The sequence below is a fragment of the Nerophis ophidion genome, linkage group LG09 (assembly GCF_033978795.1).
Source record: "Nerophis ophidion isolate RoL-2023_Sa linkage group LG09, RoL_Noph_v1.0, whole genome shotgun sequence".
NCBI lineage: Eukaryota > Metazoa > Chordata > Actinopteri > Syngnathiformes > Syngnathidae > Nerophis > Nerophis ophidion.
Genome location: NC_084619.1, coordinates 27,923,231 through 27,941,429, shown reverse-complemented (window position 1 = coordinate 27,941,429; position 18,199 = coordinate 27,923,231). Strand labels below are relative to the sequence as shown.

The window sequence follows — 18,199 nt, the reverse complement described above, 5'->3', positions numbered from 1 at the left end:
AAGTTTTCAATTCAAGATCTTAACCTATTGTTTTGCTTGTGCCAGATTTAGGATAAGATAGGATAGGATAAACTTTTATTCATCCCACAAAGGGGTAATAAAATTTTGCATTGCAGGTTTTTACATACAGTAACAGCTGTAAAGCGTAATGAAAAAACAAAAAATAGTAAAAGATACTACATATTGCTTAGTAATATGAATAGACAGAAAATAAAATACAACAAAAAAAAACAATAACATCTGTATTGCACACCACGGGGAAAAAACAAAACATAACACATTAGTGGCTAGAAAGGAATTGCGGTAGCTCTACTTCAATTTAATGCTGAAGGCGCTTCTCAGGTCCTCCACAGTGTTGTGCATGGGACCAGACAAAGAGCAGCTCTAAGACTTCTATGCAAAAAACACAATCAAGGACCTGAGGGCTAGGGCCTGGAGGTGGGGCTTGATGGTGAGCACCTGATGGCTGGTCTTGTCCCCATGGGGCTCGGCCGGTCACAGCCCGAAAAGGCAAGGTGGATCCCTCCTCCAATGGACTCACCGCTCATAGACAGGGGCATATAGGGTGGGTGCAATGTGATCCGAGCGACAGCCAAAGATGGGGCTCTTGGCAGTTCGATCCTCGACTACAGACGCCTGCGGTCGGGACGTGGAATGTCCCCCGGCTGGGTAGGAAGGAGTCTCAGCTGCTGCGCAAGGTGGAGAGGTTCCGACTTGATATAGTCGGATTCACTTCGACCCAAAGCCAGGTTTTGGAACCAGCCCTCTCAAGAAGGGTTGAACTCTCTTCTACTCTGGTTTTGCAAATAGTGAGCAGTGACGGGCGGGGGTGGCAATACTTGCTGCTCCTCGCCTCAGAGCCTGTATGATGGAGTTTAAAGGGGAACATTATCACAATTTCAGAAAGGTTCAAACCAATAAAAGTCAGTTCCCAGTGGCTTATTTTATTTTTGGAAGTGTTTTTCAAAATTCTACCTAACGTGGAATATCCCGAAAAAAGGCTTTAAAGTGCCTGATTTTCGCTATCTGTGAAGCCACCGTCCATTTTCCTGTAATGTCATCCAGTGATATACATGCTATCCAGGCGGATAGCACAGCAAGATATAGCGACATTAGCTCGGATTCAGACTCAGATTTCAGCGGCTTAAGCGATTCAACAGATGACGCATGTATCGAAACGGATGGTTGGAGTATGGAGGCAGATAGCGAAAACGAAATTGAAGAAGAAACTGAAGCTATTGAGCAAATAGCTCTGCCCTAGCATCGCCGGTAAAATGTGCAGACCTAATGATCGGGACTTTCACATTTGGTGACACTCGAGCAACTTAAATCCGTCGATTGGTAAGTGTTTGTTTGGCATTAAATGTGGGTGGAGGGAAACGCTTTATGCAAATATAGCTACAAATGTACATACAGCTAGCCTAAATAGCATGTTAGCATAGATTAGCATGCCGTGCTAATCGATGCACATTATACGTAAATCAACTTGAATCCGTCCCTGATCATGTTGTTACACCCTCCGACAACACACCGACGAGGCATGATGTCTCCAAGGTACGGAAAACAGTCGAAAAAACGGAAAATACCAGAGCTGATTCGACTCCATGTTTATAATGTGTTTGAGAAAATGGCGGTTGACTACCTAGGTGACGTCACAGCGTGAAACGGATGGTTGGAGTATGGAGGCAGATAGCGAAAACGAAATTGAAGAAGAAACTGAAGCCATTGAGCGAATAGCTCTGCCTTAGCATCGCCGGTAAATTGTGCAGACCAAATGATCGGGACTTTCGCATCTGGTGACACTGGAGCAACTTAAATCCGTCGATTGGTAAGTGTTTGTTTGGCATTAAATGTGGGTGTAGGGAAAGGCTGGAGGCAAATATAGCTATAAATGTACATACAGCTAACCTAAATAGCATGTTAGCATCGATTAGCATGCCGTGCTAATCAATGCACATTCTACGTAAATCAACTTGAATCCGTCCCTGATCGTGTTGTTACACCCTCCGACAACACACCGACGAGGCATGATGTCTCCAAGGTACGGAAAACAGTCGAAAAAACGGAAAATACCAGAGCTGATTCGACTCCATGTTTATAATGTGTTTGAGAAAATGGCGGTTGACTACCTAGGTGACGTCACAGCGTGAAACGGATGGTTGGAGTATGGAGGCAGATAGCGAAAACGAAATTGAAGAAGAAACTGAAGCCATTGAGCGAATAGCTCTGCCTTAGCATCGCCGGTAAATTGTGCAGACCAAATGATCGGGACTTTCGCATCTGGTGACACTGGAGCAACTTAAATCCGTCGATTGGTAAGTGTTTGTTTGGCATTAAATGTGGGTGGAGGGAAAGGCTGGAGGCAAATATAGCTATAAATGTACATACAGCTAGCCTAAATAGCATGTTAGCATCGATTAGCATGCCGTGCTAATCAATGCACATTCTACGTAAATCAACTTGAATCCGTCCCTGATCGTGTTGTTACACCCTCCGACAACACACCGACGAGGCATGATGTCTCCAAGGTACGGAAAACAGTCGAAAAAACGGAAAATAACAGCTGATTTGACTTGCTGCGTGTAATGTGGTGGAGAAAATGGCGTTGACTACCTACGTGACGTCACATTCTGACGTCATCGCCCCGAGAGCAAATAAAAGAAAGGCGTTTAATTCGACACAATTTACCCATTTAGAGTTCGGAAATCGGTAAAAAAAATATATGGTCTTTTTTCTGCAACATCAAGGTATATAATGATGCTTACATAGGTCTGGTGATAAGGTTCCCCTTTAACCCAGTTGACCAGAACAGAGTACCCACCCTTTTTGGTTTCACTTGAGGGGGATTCCGTCGTTTTGCTAGGGAACTTCAACACTCATATTGGGAACAACCGTAAAACCTGGAAAGGCGTGGTTGGGAGTAACGGCCCCCTGGATCTAAACCCGAGTGCTGTTTTGTTTTTGAACTTTTGTTTTTGTCACAGATTATCTACAACGAACACCATGTTCAAACATAAGAGTGTCCATATGTGCACTTGTCACCAGGACACTTCAGGCCGTAGTTAGATGATCGATTTTGTGATTGTGTCATCGGATTTGCAGTCTCATGTTTTGGACACGTGGATGACGAGAGGGGCGGAGCTTTCTACCGATCACCACCAGGTGGTGAGTTGGCTCCGATGGTGGTTCAACTGAAATTGCTAATAGTATGGGTAAAAATTGGCAAAACCCCATACAGCATCCTGGATTTAGGAGTAGTCCAGTCGACCACAGCTTGCAGCTTGTGTCGGGCCGGGTCTGACCCTTTTTTTACAATATACCCGATGAAAGGAATTGTGATGAAAAGCACATGTTTTGATTTTAACGAAAATGTCATGCGAGGCAAACATGCTTACAGTGTGTCTCCATAAAAGGCAAAAAAAATGATGCATATTGTCATGGTAGACAAAAACACAGTCACCTGTCAAGTCATTACATTCATAAGAGCCTGGACCACCGCAGGCGTATACATGAGTCAAATAGTTATAACCAGGTATTCAAAATTACCCAAAAGCAAAGGCAGTCTTCTACTTGTACCTCTCTTTAATGCGGATCAAGTGATACGCATTAAGTAGGTCCAGTTTAGAAAATCACTGTTAGAAAGTACAACATAACCACGAGCAGAGTGGGCTCTCAGAGACGAATACTGACATCCTGAGTACTAAAAATAAGGGAGGTACGTCAACCACAAATCGAGGGACATAAACCGTAAAACATAATATGCTGCATGCATGTTGTTGCTATAAGTCTCTTATAAAAACAGGGAAAAGTTTATAAACAGCATTCGTTGGTTGTTGTTAGAGGGGTCGGAAATTTGATAGCGATAAATTTGCTAAGTCGGCATTGCAGTCACATCCATTATGGCCATTGTATTCATTTATGTGATTTTTTTAGCACTCTAGCAGAATGCGTATACCAATTAGAGCAGGGGTAGGGAACCTATGGCTCGGGAACCAGATGTGGCTCTTTTGATGACTGCATCCGGCTCTCAGGTAAATTTGAGCTGACTCTGCTTAACACGGTATATAATAAATAATTCCTCTTGTAATCAGTGTTAAAAATGATGTTCAAAATATAAAACATCCTCGTGCATTTTTAATCCATCCATCCGTTTTCTACCACACCTGTTCAAGAAGTTGCGTTGATGGTAAGAAGTTATTTATTTATTATTGGTTAGTGTGGGGCTTGCCCTCCTGGGGGTTCTTCAGACCACCAAGAACCGACATGAGACCCTGTTTCAGGGTTACAGTATTGTTTTATTTTTCAATAAGTCTCTCAGTTGCTTTCCAGCAATTGTCTTTTTCTCTTTCGTTCTCGCTCGCGCCCTGGCTCCAGCACCAACCCTGTCTCTTCTCCTGGCTGCTGCTTTTAACATAGCCACAGGTGATTAGGTAACAAGGCCCAGGTGGGCCGTCTACGCACCTGTCGCTGATTTCGAGGCCGGTCCTGGCAACACTCTACTTCGCTGCAGGCCCGCAGGCCACGCCCCCTCCACAGTTAGCTTCAGAATAAGAATGTTATTACAAAGAATAATAGACCTATTATACTCTAGAAATGTTAGTCTTATTTTAAAATGCACGCGTTTAGTTGTGTTCAGGGTTAAAAAAATATTATACGGCTCTTAAGGAAATACATTTTAAAATATTTGGGTTCTTGGCTCTCTTAGCCAAAAAGGTTCCCGACCCCTGAATTAGAGGCTCACATATATAAAATGCGATCTGGATATTTCCAATCTATTGTGTGTGAAAGAAGTACTGACACTGGAAGCATCCTCTCAGATTTGCCCCTCGGTAGAGACCACATTTATACACTACACCAGGGGTCGGCAACCTTCAGCATACAAAGAGCCATTTGAGCCCATTTCCCCCTAAATAAAACCCAACTAGAGCTGCAAACTCTGTTCGATTCCTAAAATGACGATAACACCACTTATAGTTTCGTTACACGTATGTCATAGAATTTATGAAATCAAACACTTGACAACGATTCACACTTTATTTCTTGGTATAAGCAAATCACCAAATTATTTCGAACGTTCGAAAAAAATACACTGGTCCTTCCCTTATTGATTAATTTAGAAAAACAAATCAAGTGGCGCCAGTATTTTGAAGGCATACAACTGCGGCATATTTCATTTGATTAAAAAGGAAAAGGAACAGCCTCGTCATCAATGAAAGCCAATTAATCCGTCCATGAAGCGTTAAATGCTCTATTTTTATCAGAAATATTTGTCTTTTTTGATCCATCGATTGCTAGCTTACCGTGGGGTTGACAGCTAAAAACAATACAATATCTTGGCAGCAAGAGATGACGCACAGAGGCTGTGACATATGCAAATCCCTTAGGGGTGATGGACGGCTGGGCAGCACCAGAGGAGCTGCAGCCAGCCACCGTAGCCCCCCTTTACCTCCCCACTGTTGCAAGTCTCGAGATGTATGTTGTAATATGTATATGTGCTTTGCTATGGAGGTTTTTTCCCACTCCAGACTGGGCCCTCTTAGGAGCCCAGTCTGGATTGTATTTTTTTACTCATCCCCCCAGCATTTGACTTTTTCCCACAAGGCGCCCCATCTGTGTTCCTGCTCTGTCACCCTGTACACTGTTTGTCTAATCTTGAACGGTTTCTGCTGAAAACAAAGATTCATTGTACTTGTGCAATGACAAAAAATACCTATCTGCCTTCGATCGACAATATATCAAAATGTTTTATCATCATATGATAAGATACCAGAACTCTCCAAAATAAAAAATGTGAGATTAAAAATAACTGAATAAATAAATTTAATTAATTAGGTAACCATTATTTGTTGACATTTTGTTTCCAAGCCAAAGTGAGCCACAGCAGTGGCATGAAAGAGCTGCAAGTGGCTCCAGAGCCGCAGGTTGCAGACCCCTGCACTTCACATTGACCTGATGATCTGGAGCAGATCTCCCGTCCAAAGGCAAAACCCAGTAACTCAATTTTGGTGAAAACTGAGCTGATAATAATTTTGGAGTTCCTAGGTGATATGCTTTACATTAGTGTATTGTAATTTGTTCCGTAAGTAAGCTGTTACGTGCATGGCAGGACCTAGCAACTACCACATAACCGCGTAGATACAACAGAAAAACCTAGTATCTCAAGGGACCAATCAAAGCTTGTCAGTCTCCTTATTGTCTTTAATGAGACATTTGCACGAATGGGGGCAGACGGTCAACCTGATTATGTGATGTTATGGCACGAGGGGATATTTGGAAGATTGGCCCAGGACGTTGCAAGCACCTTCATTAAATGTATTGTTCTTGATTCTTCCCCTTGCATACTCTTTTGGGCAAATAACTGTGGAGGTCAAAATAAAAACTGGACGCTGTGCACGGCTCTTGCCCAATGTGCAAACGCAGAATGGGGCCCACCCGAGATTGTGATAAAATATCTGGAGAAAGGGCACATGTTCATGAGAGCAGATTCAATCCATGGCTCAATCGGCAAGAAAATGAAAGCTCAAGAAAACATCTATACGTTTGATGACTTTGTAGATCTTTGTAAGACAGCATCAAGATGGATTGGTTTTCCTTTGTTTTTCCCAAAATCAGCTAGAAGTGAGTTACTAGGTTTTGCCTTTGGACGGGAGAGATGTAGAGGCACATCTTTGAATTTTAAGGTTAACCATGTTTTGCATTTCATTTTGAACTAAAGTACTGTTTTAATATATGGGTTTAATTTGGGCAAAAAAGCAAGTTGAAACATTTGTATAGGTTTTGTATAAAGTTGCATAACTTATTACAAAAGACTATCCTGTCTCTATATATGTAAATAAAATACAATTACTTGAATAGCCGCACTACTACATTACCAAATATCCAAGACAGAGTGAACTTAGTGCCGTACAATGTCATCCCCTGAGCCAACTGAGGTGTGGATTGTCCATCCTGTTTCTATCGTCTTCAAACACATTGTATTTGGTCTTTGCAAAACTCCACATTTGTTATATTGGTGTGGTTTATTTGTGTATGTTTTCATCAGCACTCCGCCCGTTTTCTCCCTCTCATCCGTTTTCCACCTTTCTCATGTTTATTGTTTGCTTGGAGCAGCTGTTGGAATAATGGGACTATCTGCAATTTGCAAAAACAAACAATTACCCACTTTGCGAATTTTGCAGTTGCATCCAGTGTTCGAAAATATTACTTGTGCTACACAAACGTCCAAAACCAGACACAGTGATTTCATAAAAAATAGAACATGATATGGAGGAGGATATGATTAAGAAAAATGAGGTTTACTTCTGGAGAAGCTGGGGTTTGTGTTTATTCAACAAACTTGTTTATGGATGATTATGGATTTCTCTTTTAATGAGAAATGTTATTGTATTTGGTGTTTAATGGAAGTCTGGTTCTGCAAAATATAATCATTGCAGTAATTGGAAATCAGGCAATAAGCCGTCTATGACTTTTATACAAAACCTTGCAGGATTTTGCAAAAATGTCTTTTATGTTGCGACGTGGGATATTTGGACGTCAATGTGTAGAGTTTATGAGATGCAATCACCCTCAGGTGAAGGTGAGCTTGATAATTTGGTCATTATCTCATCACTGGACATAAACAGCAGAAGGTTTTTCTTGTTGATTATGGGCAAGATATTAAACACCAGAGTGTAAATTGAGATTTTATGTACTTCATAATGTCTACCAGCTGTTAAAAGAGGTCCTACATTTCCAACTTTTCAGTCTCATGTATATCTTTTTAAATGGTGTACCGTTGTCCAAGCACCAAATGAGATTTTTTTTTTTTTCAAGTTAGGCTTTATTTTTATTTCCACAAGACTCTTTTTAATTTCTCAAGTCACAGCTTCAGGAAGTCTGTGTAAGGAACAGTATGGTAACTTGATATCGATGACCACCGTTTAGTACTTTGTGTCACATTGTCTTGAAACTAGCAGCCATTAAGTTGTTTGTTTGTTTTTCCAAGAAATGTGTTTTATTTTTCAGGAAGATGAAGGCCTACTTTACCTACCTATGTTGGAGACCTAATTAAAAATGTTCCATTCATGTAACAATGTCTTATCTTTATTTGGAATATTTTAAGTTCATACTTCTGGTCATACCAATAGTGTATCATAAAGTGTTATGCAGGCGGAACTAAGTTGAGTATTCTGGGGAGCGAGTTTAGACACCCTAGAGCAGAGCGGGGAAGACCATGGCCCGCGCTCCCCGTAACCCATTTGATTGGTCGCTGCAAAGTCTCTCGCTTGTGTCTTGAGTACACCGCCTTCGGTGGCTGAAGGGAACGCAATTCTACTATTATTAAGGAATAAAGAAAATCTTAGTAAATTTCTAACTTTAGATTACCTATATAGTTTAAGCACCGTCTAGCAATACATATCAACTGCCTGTCGAACAAACTTAAAACATCAGGGTTCCTAATAGTTTCTGAAGGAAAACAGCATTACAGCTTTTGAATAAAAACCCGCGTTTTCACAAAGGCCAAATAACGATAGGATAGAATAGAGCAGGGGTAGGGAACCTATGGCTCTAGAGCCAGATGTGGCTCTTTTGATGGATGCATCTGGCTCTCAGATTAATCTTAGCTGACATTGCTTAACACGATAAGAAATTAATATTTCCACTGGTAATTCGAGTTAAAAATAATGTTCAAAATACAAAACATTCTCCTGCATTTTAATCCATCCATTCGTTTTCTAACGCATCTGTTCAAGAAGGCGCATTAATTATTATTATTGGTTAGCTTCAGAATAAAAGTGTTATTAAAAAGAATATGAGAGTTATTGTACTCAAAAAATGTTGACGTTACTTAAAAATGCACGCATTTAGTTGTATTCAGTGTTAAAAAAATAATATAAGGCTCTCATGGAAATACATTTTAAAATATTTGGCTTTCATGGCTCTCTCTGGCAAAAAGTTTCCCGACTCCTGGATTTGAGGATGCAGTTAGCAATCACTATTTAAATCGTATTTAAGAGTTTTAATATCATGGAAAACAAGTCTATCCTACCCCTAAAAGTGGATGCTCAGCGTCGCTGCTTCCTGGCTGCTGGCAGTGTGGGCAATTTGCATTTAGCATGATGACAACTGTCGAGTGCAATGTTGTGAACTTTTCAACACATCTTTACTTTAAGGATGCTTCCTTCATTTTAGCAGGTGTCATAATGAAAAAGACAGCGGTTCATTTTCCCTCAGCGACCGATTTTGGCAAAAGTGGCGGTCTGAATGAGAAATCAGCAAGACCAGCCAGAAAAAGACGGGACTTTGCTACGACCAATCAAATGAGCTCCCGGGAGCGCGAGGTGTGTTCATCCCTACTCTGCGCTAGGGTTTCTAGACCCCCTTCTGGGGAACGTTGATTGATTGATTGATACTTTTATTAGTAGATTGCACAGTACAGTACATATTCCGTACAATTGACCACTAAATGGTAACACCCGAATAAGTTTTTCAACTTGTTTAAGTCGGGGTCCACGTTACTCAATTCATGGTTTGAATGATGTTTTCAGGAAGTAAACTACCACTTGTAGTGTACTCAATCTCCGTTTCATTACCCTTGATTATTAAGATTAAACATTTGGAACGTTAGAATCGAATCGGGACAAAATAAAAAGACAGAGGGGTTTAAAGTGAACGCTTCTTCTATGTATGCCACAGGCGACAACGGCAAGGATATAATGAGCGTGTCACAGCTGAAGTCATACCAGCAAGTCAAGGAATAATTTAAACGCGCTCTGTGTCAGCAAGCGAAACATCATCTTTGGAAGAGCATGCTTTAACAAACATAGCCAGGAACCCCGGTGAGAGTGTGGAGTCTTTCGTCACTGCAGTACAAACACTGCGAGTTTCGTGCCCAACATGAGCAATTAATAAAGGACCGTACACTAGTTGGCGGAAGAGATGCTAGACTATCAGAAACCTTACAATTAGATGCAGACTTACCTTTCGTAAAAGCTGTTACCCTAGTGAAATAGGGTGGGGCGGTGAAAAAACTACAACCTGTGCTAGAGGGACAGAGCAACCAACAGGACAGGTGGACGTCATATATACAGCTGAGCAGGGGACAAAAAGATGTAGAAGACATAGATGTCAGGCTTTCCCCTGACAGTTTGTCTATGTTTTAGTTTTTTCCTCTGCATTTGTCTGTTTCCTCTGTGTTTAGTATGTCCTGTCTTTAGTTCCTGTCTAGTGCTCTTATTTTGTCAGCTTCCTGTCTTGTTCCCTGAGTGCTGTGTTCCTCCTCAGCTACGGCTGATTGGCACCTAGCCACACCAGTTGCCAATCAGCCTGCTCCTATTTGTACCTGCTTTGTCTTGTGTCAGTTGCTGGATCATTGTATTGTCGTTGCCACATATCACTCTGGTCGTGCTACCTGTCGTGCCGTTTTGTTACAGCTACTCCCTGTCATGCTACATTTTGTCCTGGTCGTCGTAGCGGTAAGCTGTTTCTGTGAGCGATAGTTATTTCCAGTTTTTCTATTTGCTGTCCACTAGCTTACATGCTTGACTTCCTTTTTGTTTTCTAGCTTACAGTGCTAGCTCCCTTAGTTTGTTATTCCGCCCACGTGTGTGCTTTTTGTTTGTCCTTGTTCTATTATTTAAATTAAATCATGTTTTCCCATTCAGTGCCTGCCTCCTTCTCTGCATCATGGGGTTCGTCAACAAATAACTCTGACAGTAGAGACATAAAGAAACACCTGTGGAAAGACTGTCATGCCGGTGAGGCTGAATGTAAGAAAAGTCGGAAAAGGGTTTCGCAGAGAACCGCAGATCAGAATGGAACATCAATGACAGACATCACACTAATGCAGAGGGGAAAAAAAGGCAAAAAAAGAATTTGCTTTCCTTGGAGAAGTGAGCTCAAAGGAAACCAAGGAGTGGATTAGAATGCTACAGTTGATGGGTTCCCACTTCTCTGTGAGCGCTTTGAGTATATAACAATAGAAAAGCGCGATATAAATCTAATCCATTATTATTATTATTATTATTACAGTTGAACGGAGATGATGTTTTCAAACTCGACACTAGGTCACCGCTATACCAAGCAGCATGTAATTTATTAAAAAGCATGCAGAACTGGAACCACTACTGAAAGTTTTGTATGCCCCAAGCAGACTGAAGGGAAAAGGATGTTACAAAAGGGTTACTAACCATAAGAAAACAATCAACAGAATAACATGTTTGTTGTTGAAGACCTGTCTACGCCTTCACTTTTTCTGGAATGGAATATCTCCGACTAATAAAGTATCTCTACACAGTTAAAGGACAGAAATAAGATGTAAAAACCTAATACCTCCATGTGTTTTCTGGCTTGGGGAAATTAAAAGAGCCACACACAGTTAAGCTGAAGCCAGATGATACAAGGTGAAAGTAGAGCTGGTGTTATGATCCGCTGCCCGGATGATGTTCTGTTTGGTTTTTTGACTCCCTCAGTTCTGTTTTGTGCACCCCTGGGTTTGTTCTGATCGGTGTTCGGGACACTCACCTGTTTCCTGAGCGCTGTTTAAGCCTGCCTTTTCCGGTCAGTCAGTCTGGCTTCCTAATTTGCCACCTGCAACAGTTGACAACTGTTTTGATTCCTTTTAGTATGCTAGCTCCCACGCTAAGCTTCTTTCTGTATGCTAGCTCCCACGTTAGTCCCGTTAGCTTTGCCTGCCGTGCTATGAGCACACCTTTGCTTTTCCCTGTACGATTTATCCCAATAAATCATTTCCTACCTGCACGCTGTGTCCGCAGTCTGTCTGCATCTTAGGAGAACGACCCCCACATCACAATGCACCCAGATCGTCACAGCTGGAGCATATGGAGAATATGGGGGTGATTTTCAAGGTGACACAACCCACACAATGGAGTGCAGGTTTGGTGGTGGTCCCTAAGCCTGAAAGGAAGATAGTTTTGTGTGGGCCTGACACAGCCAAGTAGGAGGGTACGACAAGAGAGATGTATCCTCCCAGCAGTAAACTACACCCTCGCCATGCAAGCTGGAGCAAAGGTCTTCACAGAGTTTTTGGCAAACCCTGTTTCAGAGGAGAGCTCCTTCCTGATGACCTTCATCACCTCATTTTGGCCTTATGCTTTTAAAAGCTTGCTCTTTGGAATCTCGTCAACTCCTGAGCAATTCCAGCATCACATGTCACAGATGCTAGAGGACTGTTCAGGTGTGGTGTGTCAGGACCCAAGAATGGAGAAGACACAACAAAGTGAGAGTCTCCATTCGGAACAGAACAAGATGGAACGTGAGAGACTGACTCTAGATTTGAATTTTCAAAGAACAGCATCCTGTTTCTAGGTCACAGAGTCACATTGGACGGCATGTTGGCGGATGCAGGCAAAGTCAGAGCTGTAATAGAGATGCCTGAACCAACAGATACCGAAGGCATAAAAAAAGTGATAGGGATGGTCAACTGCCTGAACAAGTTTTACTCAATCTGGCCTCATATACACTCACATGTAAATACGTGCTATGTGAGAAGAACAAATGGCGCTGGGATGTGCCACAGAAAGAGGCATTTCAGAGACTGAATAAGCAAAACTGAGGTCATCACAAGTCTTGGCTCAGTATTATCCTGCAGCAAAGACGTTTGTGTAAGCAGATCCCTCATATATTGGGATTGAGGGAAGCAGAGAGAAGGTATGTGGAAACCAGGTATGTTTATTTCAAGGGGACTGTTTGATGCAAAAAAAAAACATTAACCAAAAATTGAAAAGGAGGATTTGGCCACATTGTGGTCATGTGAACGTCTCTCATCATACCTCCTGGGTCAGAAGTTCCGATTAGAAACAGACCACAAAACTCTGGTGCCAATAGTCAGTACTAAAGCACGAGATGAGCTCCCACCGAGGGTGATACAGTTCCTGCTGGGAGTGCTCAGATTCAACTTTGACATTGTTCATGTGCCAGGGAAGAACTTGATAACAGTAGATACTTTATCCACGGCACCTGTGAAGCATGCAATCACACAGGAAGAACAAAAGAACAAGGTAGAAGTTAGAGTGTTTGTTGATGCCGTCATTCAAACCTTTCCTGCCACAGAAGCCAGACTGACAGAGATACAGAGAAAACAAAATGCTGACCCTTTGTACGTGAAGATCATCAGCTACTGCAAAACGAGTTGGCTGGAAAAAAACAGGCCCTCCCACCAGGACTGGGAACATTTTGGCCAGAAAGGGAAAATCTCAACTTAGCGGGAGAACTGCTACTCAGAGGCCAGAAGATTGTGATTACCCACTGCATTAGACAAGAAGTTCTCCAAAATCTTCCCAGCGGACACCAAGTTATTGTTAAATGTAGAGTTATAGACTGCCAATCAGTTTGGTGGCTAGGGCTGTCCGCACACATCAGTCAGATGGTGGAAAACTGCAGCGTGTGTTCGCACCACAGAGCAGAGCACAGAGGGCCTTTACTAATGACACCAGTACAAAGGAGGCCCTGGCAAAGAATTGGAACGGACTATTTTTTTATTTTTTTTTAAATGACACTAACCTTCCACTGAGGTTAGCCTCTGCTGAGGTACAGTAGTCACAGCTCTGAATGAGGCGTTTAGCCGTCACGGTTTACCAGAGACAGTCATGTCTGACAACAAGTTACAGTACAGTGGGACTACCTTTAAGGAATTTGCTACAAAGTATGGGTTTACCCACATCACCAGTAGTCCTAGATATCCTCAGGCAAATGGTGAGGCAGAGCGCACAGTGGCAACCGTCAAAAGACTGTGGAAAGGGGGAGGTGAGAAAACAGCAGCTTTGTTGTTGTACCGTGCCAAACCTTATTTTCACAACTTATCTTGGGAAGGGAGATACATTCTAAGATCCCACATCTCCAATAATCTCTGCAGCCTCTGTGCTCCACATCAGAAGTTTCAGGATATCAGGGAAGCAAGCAAAGGAGAAACAACAACAGTGGTGCAACTTGCGCCAGAGAGCTCAACCTTTGCATTTGCTTCAACCTGGACAACATGTGTGGCTCCCCAGAGAGAATAAAAAGGGGACTGTCATACAACATTCAGCAGCACCCAGATCATACATGCTACAAACTGAGGAGGGGCAGGTCAGAAGAAATTGCACACACATTGCACACCATACAGCACACGCAAACCCAATATTCAGCACCTGAAACACAGAGTTAGATAATATTGATACACATACCACTGTCGTCAGAAACGCAATCAGACACACAGATAGCGATAACAGTAACACACCATATGCCACTAGTTCAGGCAGAGTGTTACAACCTCCGGTATGTATAGATTTGTGCGGTAAAAAGAAAACATGGTTTCTGTAAAAGTTATTGCATATTGTACACCAGCGGTGTGCTGTCGGGGGCCTGCAAGGCATTTTCTGCTGGCCTAACATAACCAGAAATTATCATTATAATTAAAGATAAAATTATTTTTCATTTACTTTCCCTAAAGATCTAAAAGTATTCAAATGATCTTCATGTCATATTATGCTTATTGATTTTATCATTTTGTTTTGTCAACTATTAAGCATCATTGTGAAGGATCACTGTGTAAATGTCATTGTTTTGATTCACTTGTAGCATAGCTGAGGGTAACGTGGTCTTTATTCTCCCACATAACTGACATGCAAAATGTTGTTTGGGTGAATGGAGGGCTTGCTTGACAATTTGTTCTTGTCTTTTCTTTCTTAGTTGCATTTTCTGGCCTTGGTTTCACTTCCTTCTACCTGGCGGGGAAGCTGCAGTGCTTTACCAGGCAGGGTCGAGGTCGCAGCTGGCGTCTCTGTGCCACGGTGCTGCCCCTCTACAGTGCAATGATGATTGCATTGTCCCGGACCTGCGACTACAAGCACCACTGGCAAGGTCAGCATGAAGGCTCCAAAACTGTGATGCAACTCTCTTTTATTTGGTTGTTTTCAGATTGCACACAACCCGACTTTAAAATAGTGGAGATGTACTGCTGAGGAGGTTGCTGTTAAAAATATATATATCTGATTATGTTTATTGCAAGAATGTATTGCTCACAAACATGTTTTTATCGGAATTTGTGGGTATGAATAAATACATATTACAACAACGGTGATACAATATTGCCATAATTAAATGTAATTGACACAAAAGGTGTCTCTAACTTTAGAAACCCTATCAATCATTGCACTGGACTCTCAATAATTTGGATTGTTTTTATATCAACAATGATTATTTCATAGTTAGTTGGTTTGTAAATATTTTAGGAATATTTATGAGACGCTGCCTAACGGCAGTATTTCACTGATTGCATGCATTTTTAACCGATCATGGCTGCATGAAAAGTCAAGTACAAGGTCAGTGAAGTAAAATAAATAAGGACAAATAGTTTCTACAAAGTACAGAGAGTCAGATATGATTGTTGATGAATCTACTAAATAATATTAGACTTCGATTTGATTCAGTAGCCTCCAGAGTAAATTATAAGCTTTCTCTTGGGTAAAAAAAAAGATGGCTTTCCACCAAGTAATTACAGTGCAAGGTAAAACCACAATAATTTAATGGTTTACATATTTAAAAACAAAGATTCATGTGACAATTGCTTTAGTAATACTATTACTGGCAGTCTAGATAATTAGGGCAGAGTTGCACAGTCGCAGACTATCCATTGACTTCCCATGGACGTGGAGTTATCACTTGGTTCCGTAATCTTCTGTTGCGTCTTTCCTTCCGTGTTTAAGTGAAAGAAGCCGACTAAATCGACATGAGTAACAAACTACCTTATAATTATTTAACCACTGTTATTTGCTTCTTCACTTGTAAGTACATTCAGTGTTATCACTTGATATGTGTGGGGTTAATTGTATTGTACTGGGTGTATCCTTTACAGTGACTACGTTTCCATGCACTAAATTACACAAACAACTTAATCTGATCATGTTTGGCTTTTGAGAAACTCGACTAACACACTTAGATTATATGGAGATGACCCTTTGTATTCTGCATCAATAAATTGGCAACACACTGGAACGAAAAGGAGACTGTTCATTTGTTTCACAAATTAAAAAAATGCAACATTTTGAAGTGCATCGATGTGAGAAAAAAAAAGAGATTTAGGAAGGTAGCTAATGAAGTGGAGAATGCTGTTTCTTTTAGGGACTCCAAAACAAAATACAAATGAGATGGAAGAGAATGAAGCAGGACATGTATATTACAAGGCGAGGAAGAAAGCGTAAACAAACCTCTTCATACTACATTTGTGCACTCCAAAGTGATTAACAACTCTGTATTTGACACAATCGGCAAGCTTTTCCAGACCAATAGCAATTATCATCTGGAACGGTAAGGTTCGGGGCACAAACGGTCTTTTCCTTCGGATTTCAAACTTCTTCCACAGAGCCTTATGAATGAACTCGGAGACATTGGAAAGATTTGCTTTATTGATTCTCCGTCCGGAAATACCTCCTAAACAACTCTCTCCGGCAAGTCTCTTTGATTCGGACCTGCATCCACTTCGAGACATTCATGGTAGTAGTGTCATGTTTTTGGCTCAACCTAAGACACTTTTAGATGCTGTCTGCTGTTTCAATCAAAGTTTACGTATACAGCCCTTAATCACAAATGTTTCAAAGGGCTGCACAAGTCACACTTTAACATCAGCATAGCCATTAGATGTAATATGCAGTAGGTATGAAAATACAAAAAAATCTGAATGTACTCGGTGTATTCTGACGACACTACTGCTGCCTTCTACTACAGTATCTCAAAATTGATCACACAACTTATATTTCAGCAAATATTGTATAATACCTTCTTAAGGGACAAAACTAAACCAATAAAACTTGGATAAACAGCAACTTTTTCAGTGTTTCATATGTATTGTCCACTGAATAAAGTCAGCACATAGACTGCAACAGAAGCGTGTCCACCTTACAGGGAACATGCCCAGATTGTGTCCAAAGTATCAGTATTTGTACTGCATCTGGTGTTACTGTAATCTTCTAGTCCTACGATTCGATTCAAAATCGATTCTTGGGGTCGCGATTCGATTATATATCGATTTTTTTCGATTCAACGCGATTCTCGATTCAAAAACGATATTTTTCCGATTCAAAACGGTTCTGTATTCATTCAATACATAGGATTTCAGCAGGATCTACCCCAGTCTGCTGACATGCTAGCATATTAGTAGATTTTTTTAAAAAAAAGCTTTTATAATTGTAAAGAACAATGTTTTAGCAACTGATTGCAATAATATGAATTTGTTTTAACTATTAAACGAACCAAAAATATGACTTATTTCGTCTTTGTGAAAACATTGGACACTGTGTGTTGTCAAGCTTATGAGATGCGATGCAAGTGTAAGCCACTGTGACACTATTGTTCTTTTATTTTAATTTTTATAAATGTCTAATGATGATGTCAATAAGGGATTTTTAATCACTGCTATGCTGAAATTAAAACTAATATTGATAATGTTCATTTTTGTTTCACTACTTTTGGTTTGTTCTGTGTCATGTTTGTGTCTCTTCTCAATTGCTCTGTTTATTGCAGTTCTGAGTGTCGCTGGATCAGGTTTGGTTTTGGAATTTGATTGCATTGTTATGGTATTGCTGTGTAAAAAATGAGAATCGATTCTGAATCGCACAACGTTAGAATGTCGATTCGTATTGGAATCAATTTTTTCCCACACCCCTAATATATATATATATATATATATATATTTACACTATATTGCCAACCTGCCTTTCATCACATACAGTATGAATTTCAAGTGACATCCCATTCCTAACCCATAGGGTTCAATATGATGTCAGTCCACCTAAGGGGCCAAGCCCAACTCCTGAAAAACAGCCCCACACCATAACTATGAATGAACACATGCAGAGTTATGTATTTAACAAAAAAAGGTGAAATAACATGTTTTATTTATCTAGTTTCTTCAAAATAGCCACCGTTCGGTCTGATGACTTGTTTGGACACTCTTGGCATCCTCTCGATGAGTTTCAAGAGGTATTTACCTGAAATGGTTTACACTTCACAGGTGAGCTTGAAGCTCATCCAGAGAATTTCACCGCCGTCAATGACTCAATGTCTAAAATGCAGCTAAAAAGGGTATCATCATGGAACTGCATGCTTTGTCTCCAAAACACAGCAATGAACTTATAAAAACATAATCGAGCCTTAGGGAATTTCCAACCTTATATACATGTTCCTTTAATGTTTCTACTCGATGAACCGCAGATTTTCATTGCCT

At 40.9% G+C, this 18,199-nt stretch overlaps 1 protein-coding gene across 1 annotated transcript in view; it reads left to right on the top strand.

Annotated features, from left to right (window-relative positions):
* The window catches only part of plpp4 (phospholipid phosphatase 4), a 216,807-nt gene that overhangs the window by 191,911 nt on the left and 6,697 nt on the right, over positions 1-18,199 (top strand). The window contains exon 6 of the mRNA XM_061909943.1: positions 14,668-14,838. Within this exon, the coding sequence (XP_061765927.1) occupies positions 14,668-14,838 (171 nt within the window). The remainder of the gene's footprint in view (positions 1-14,667; positions 14,839-18,199) is intronic.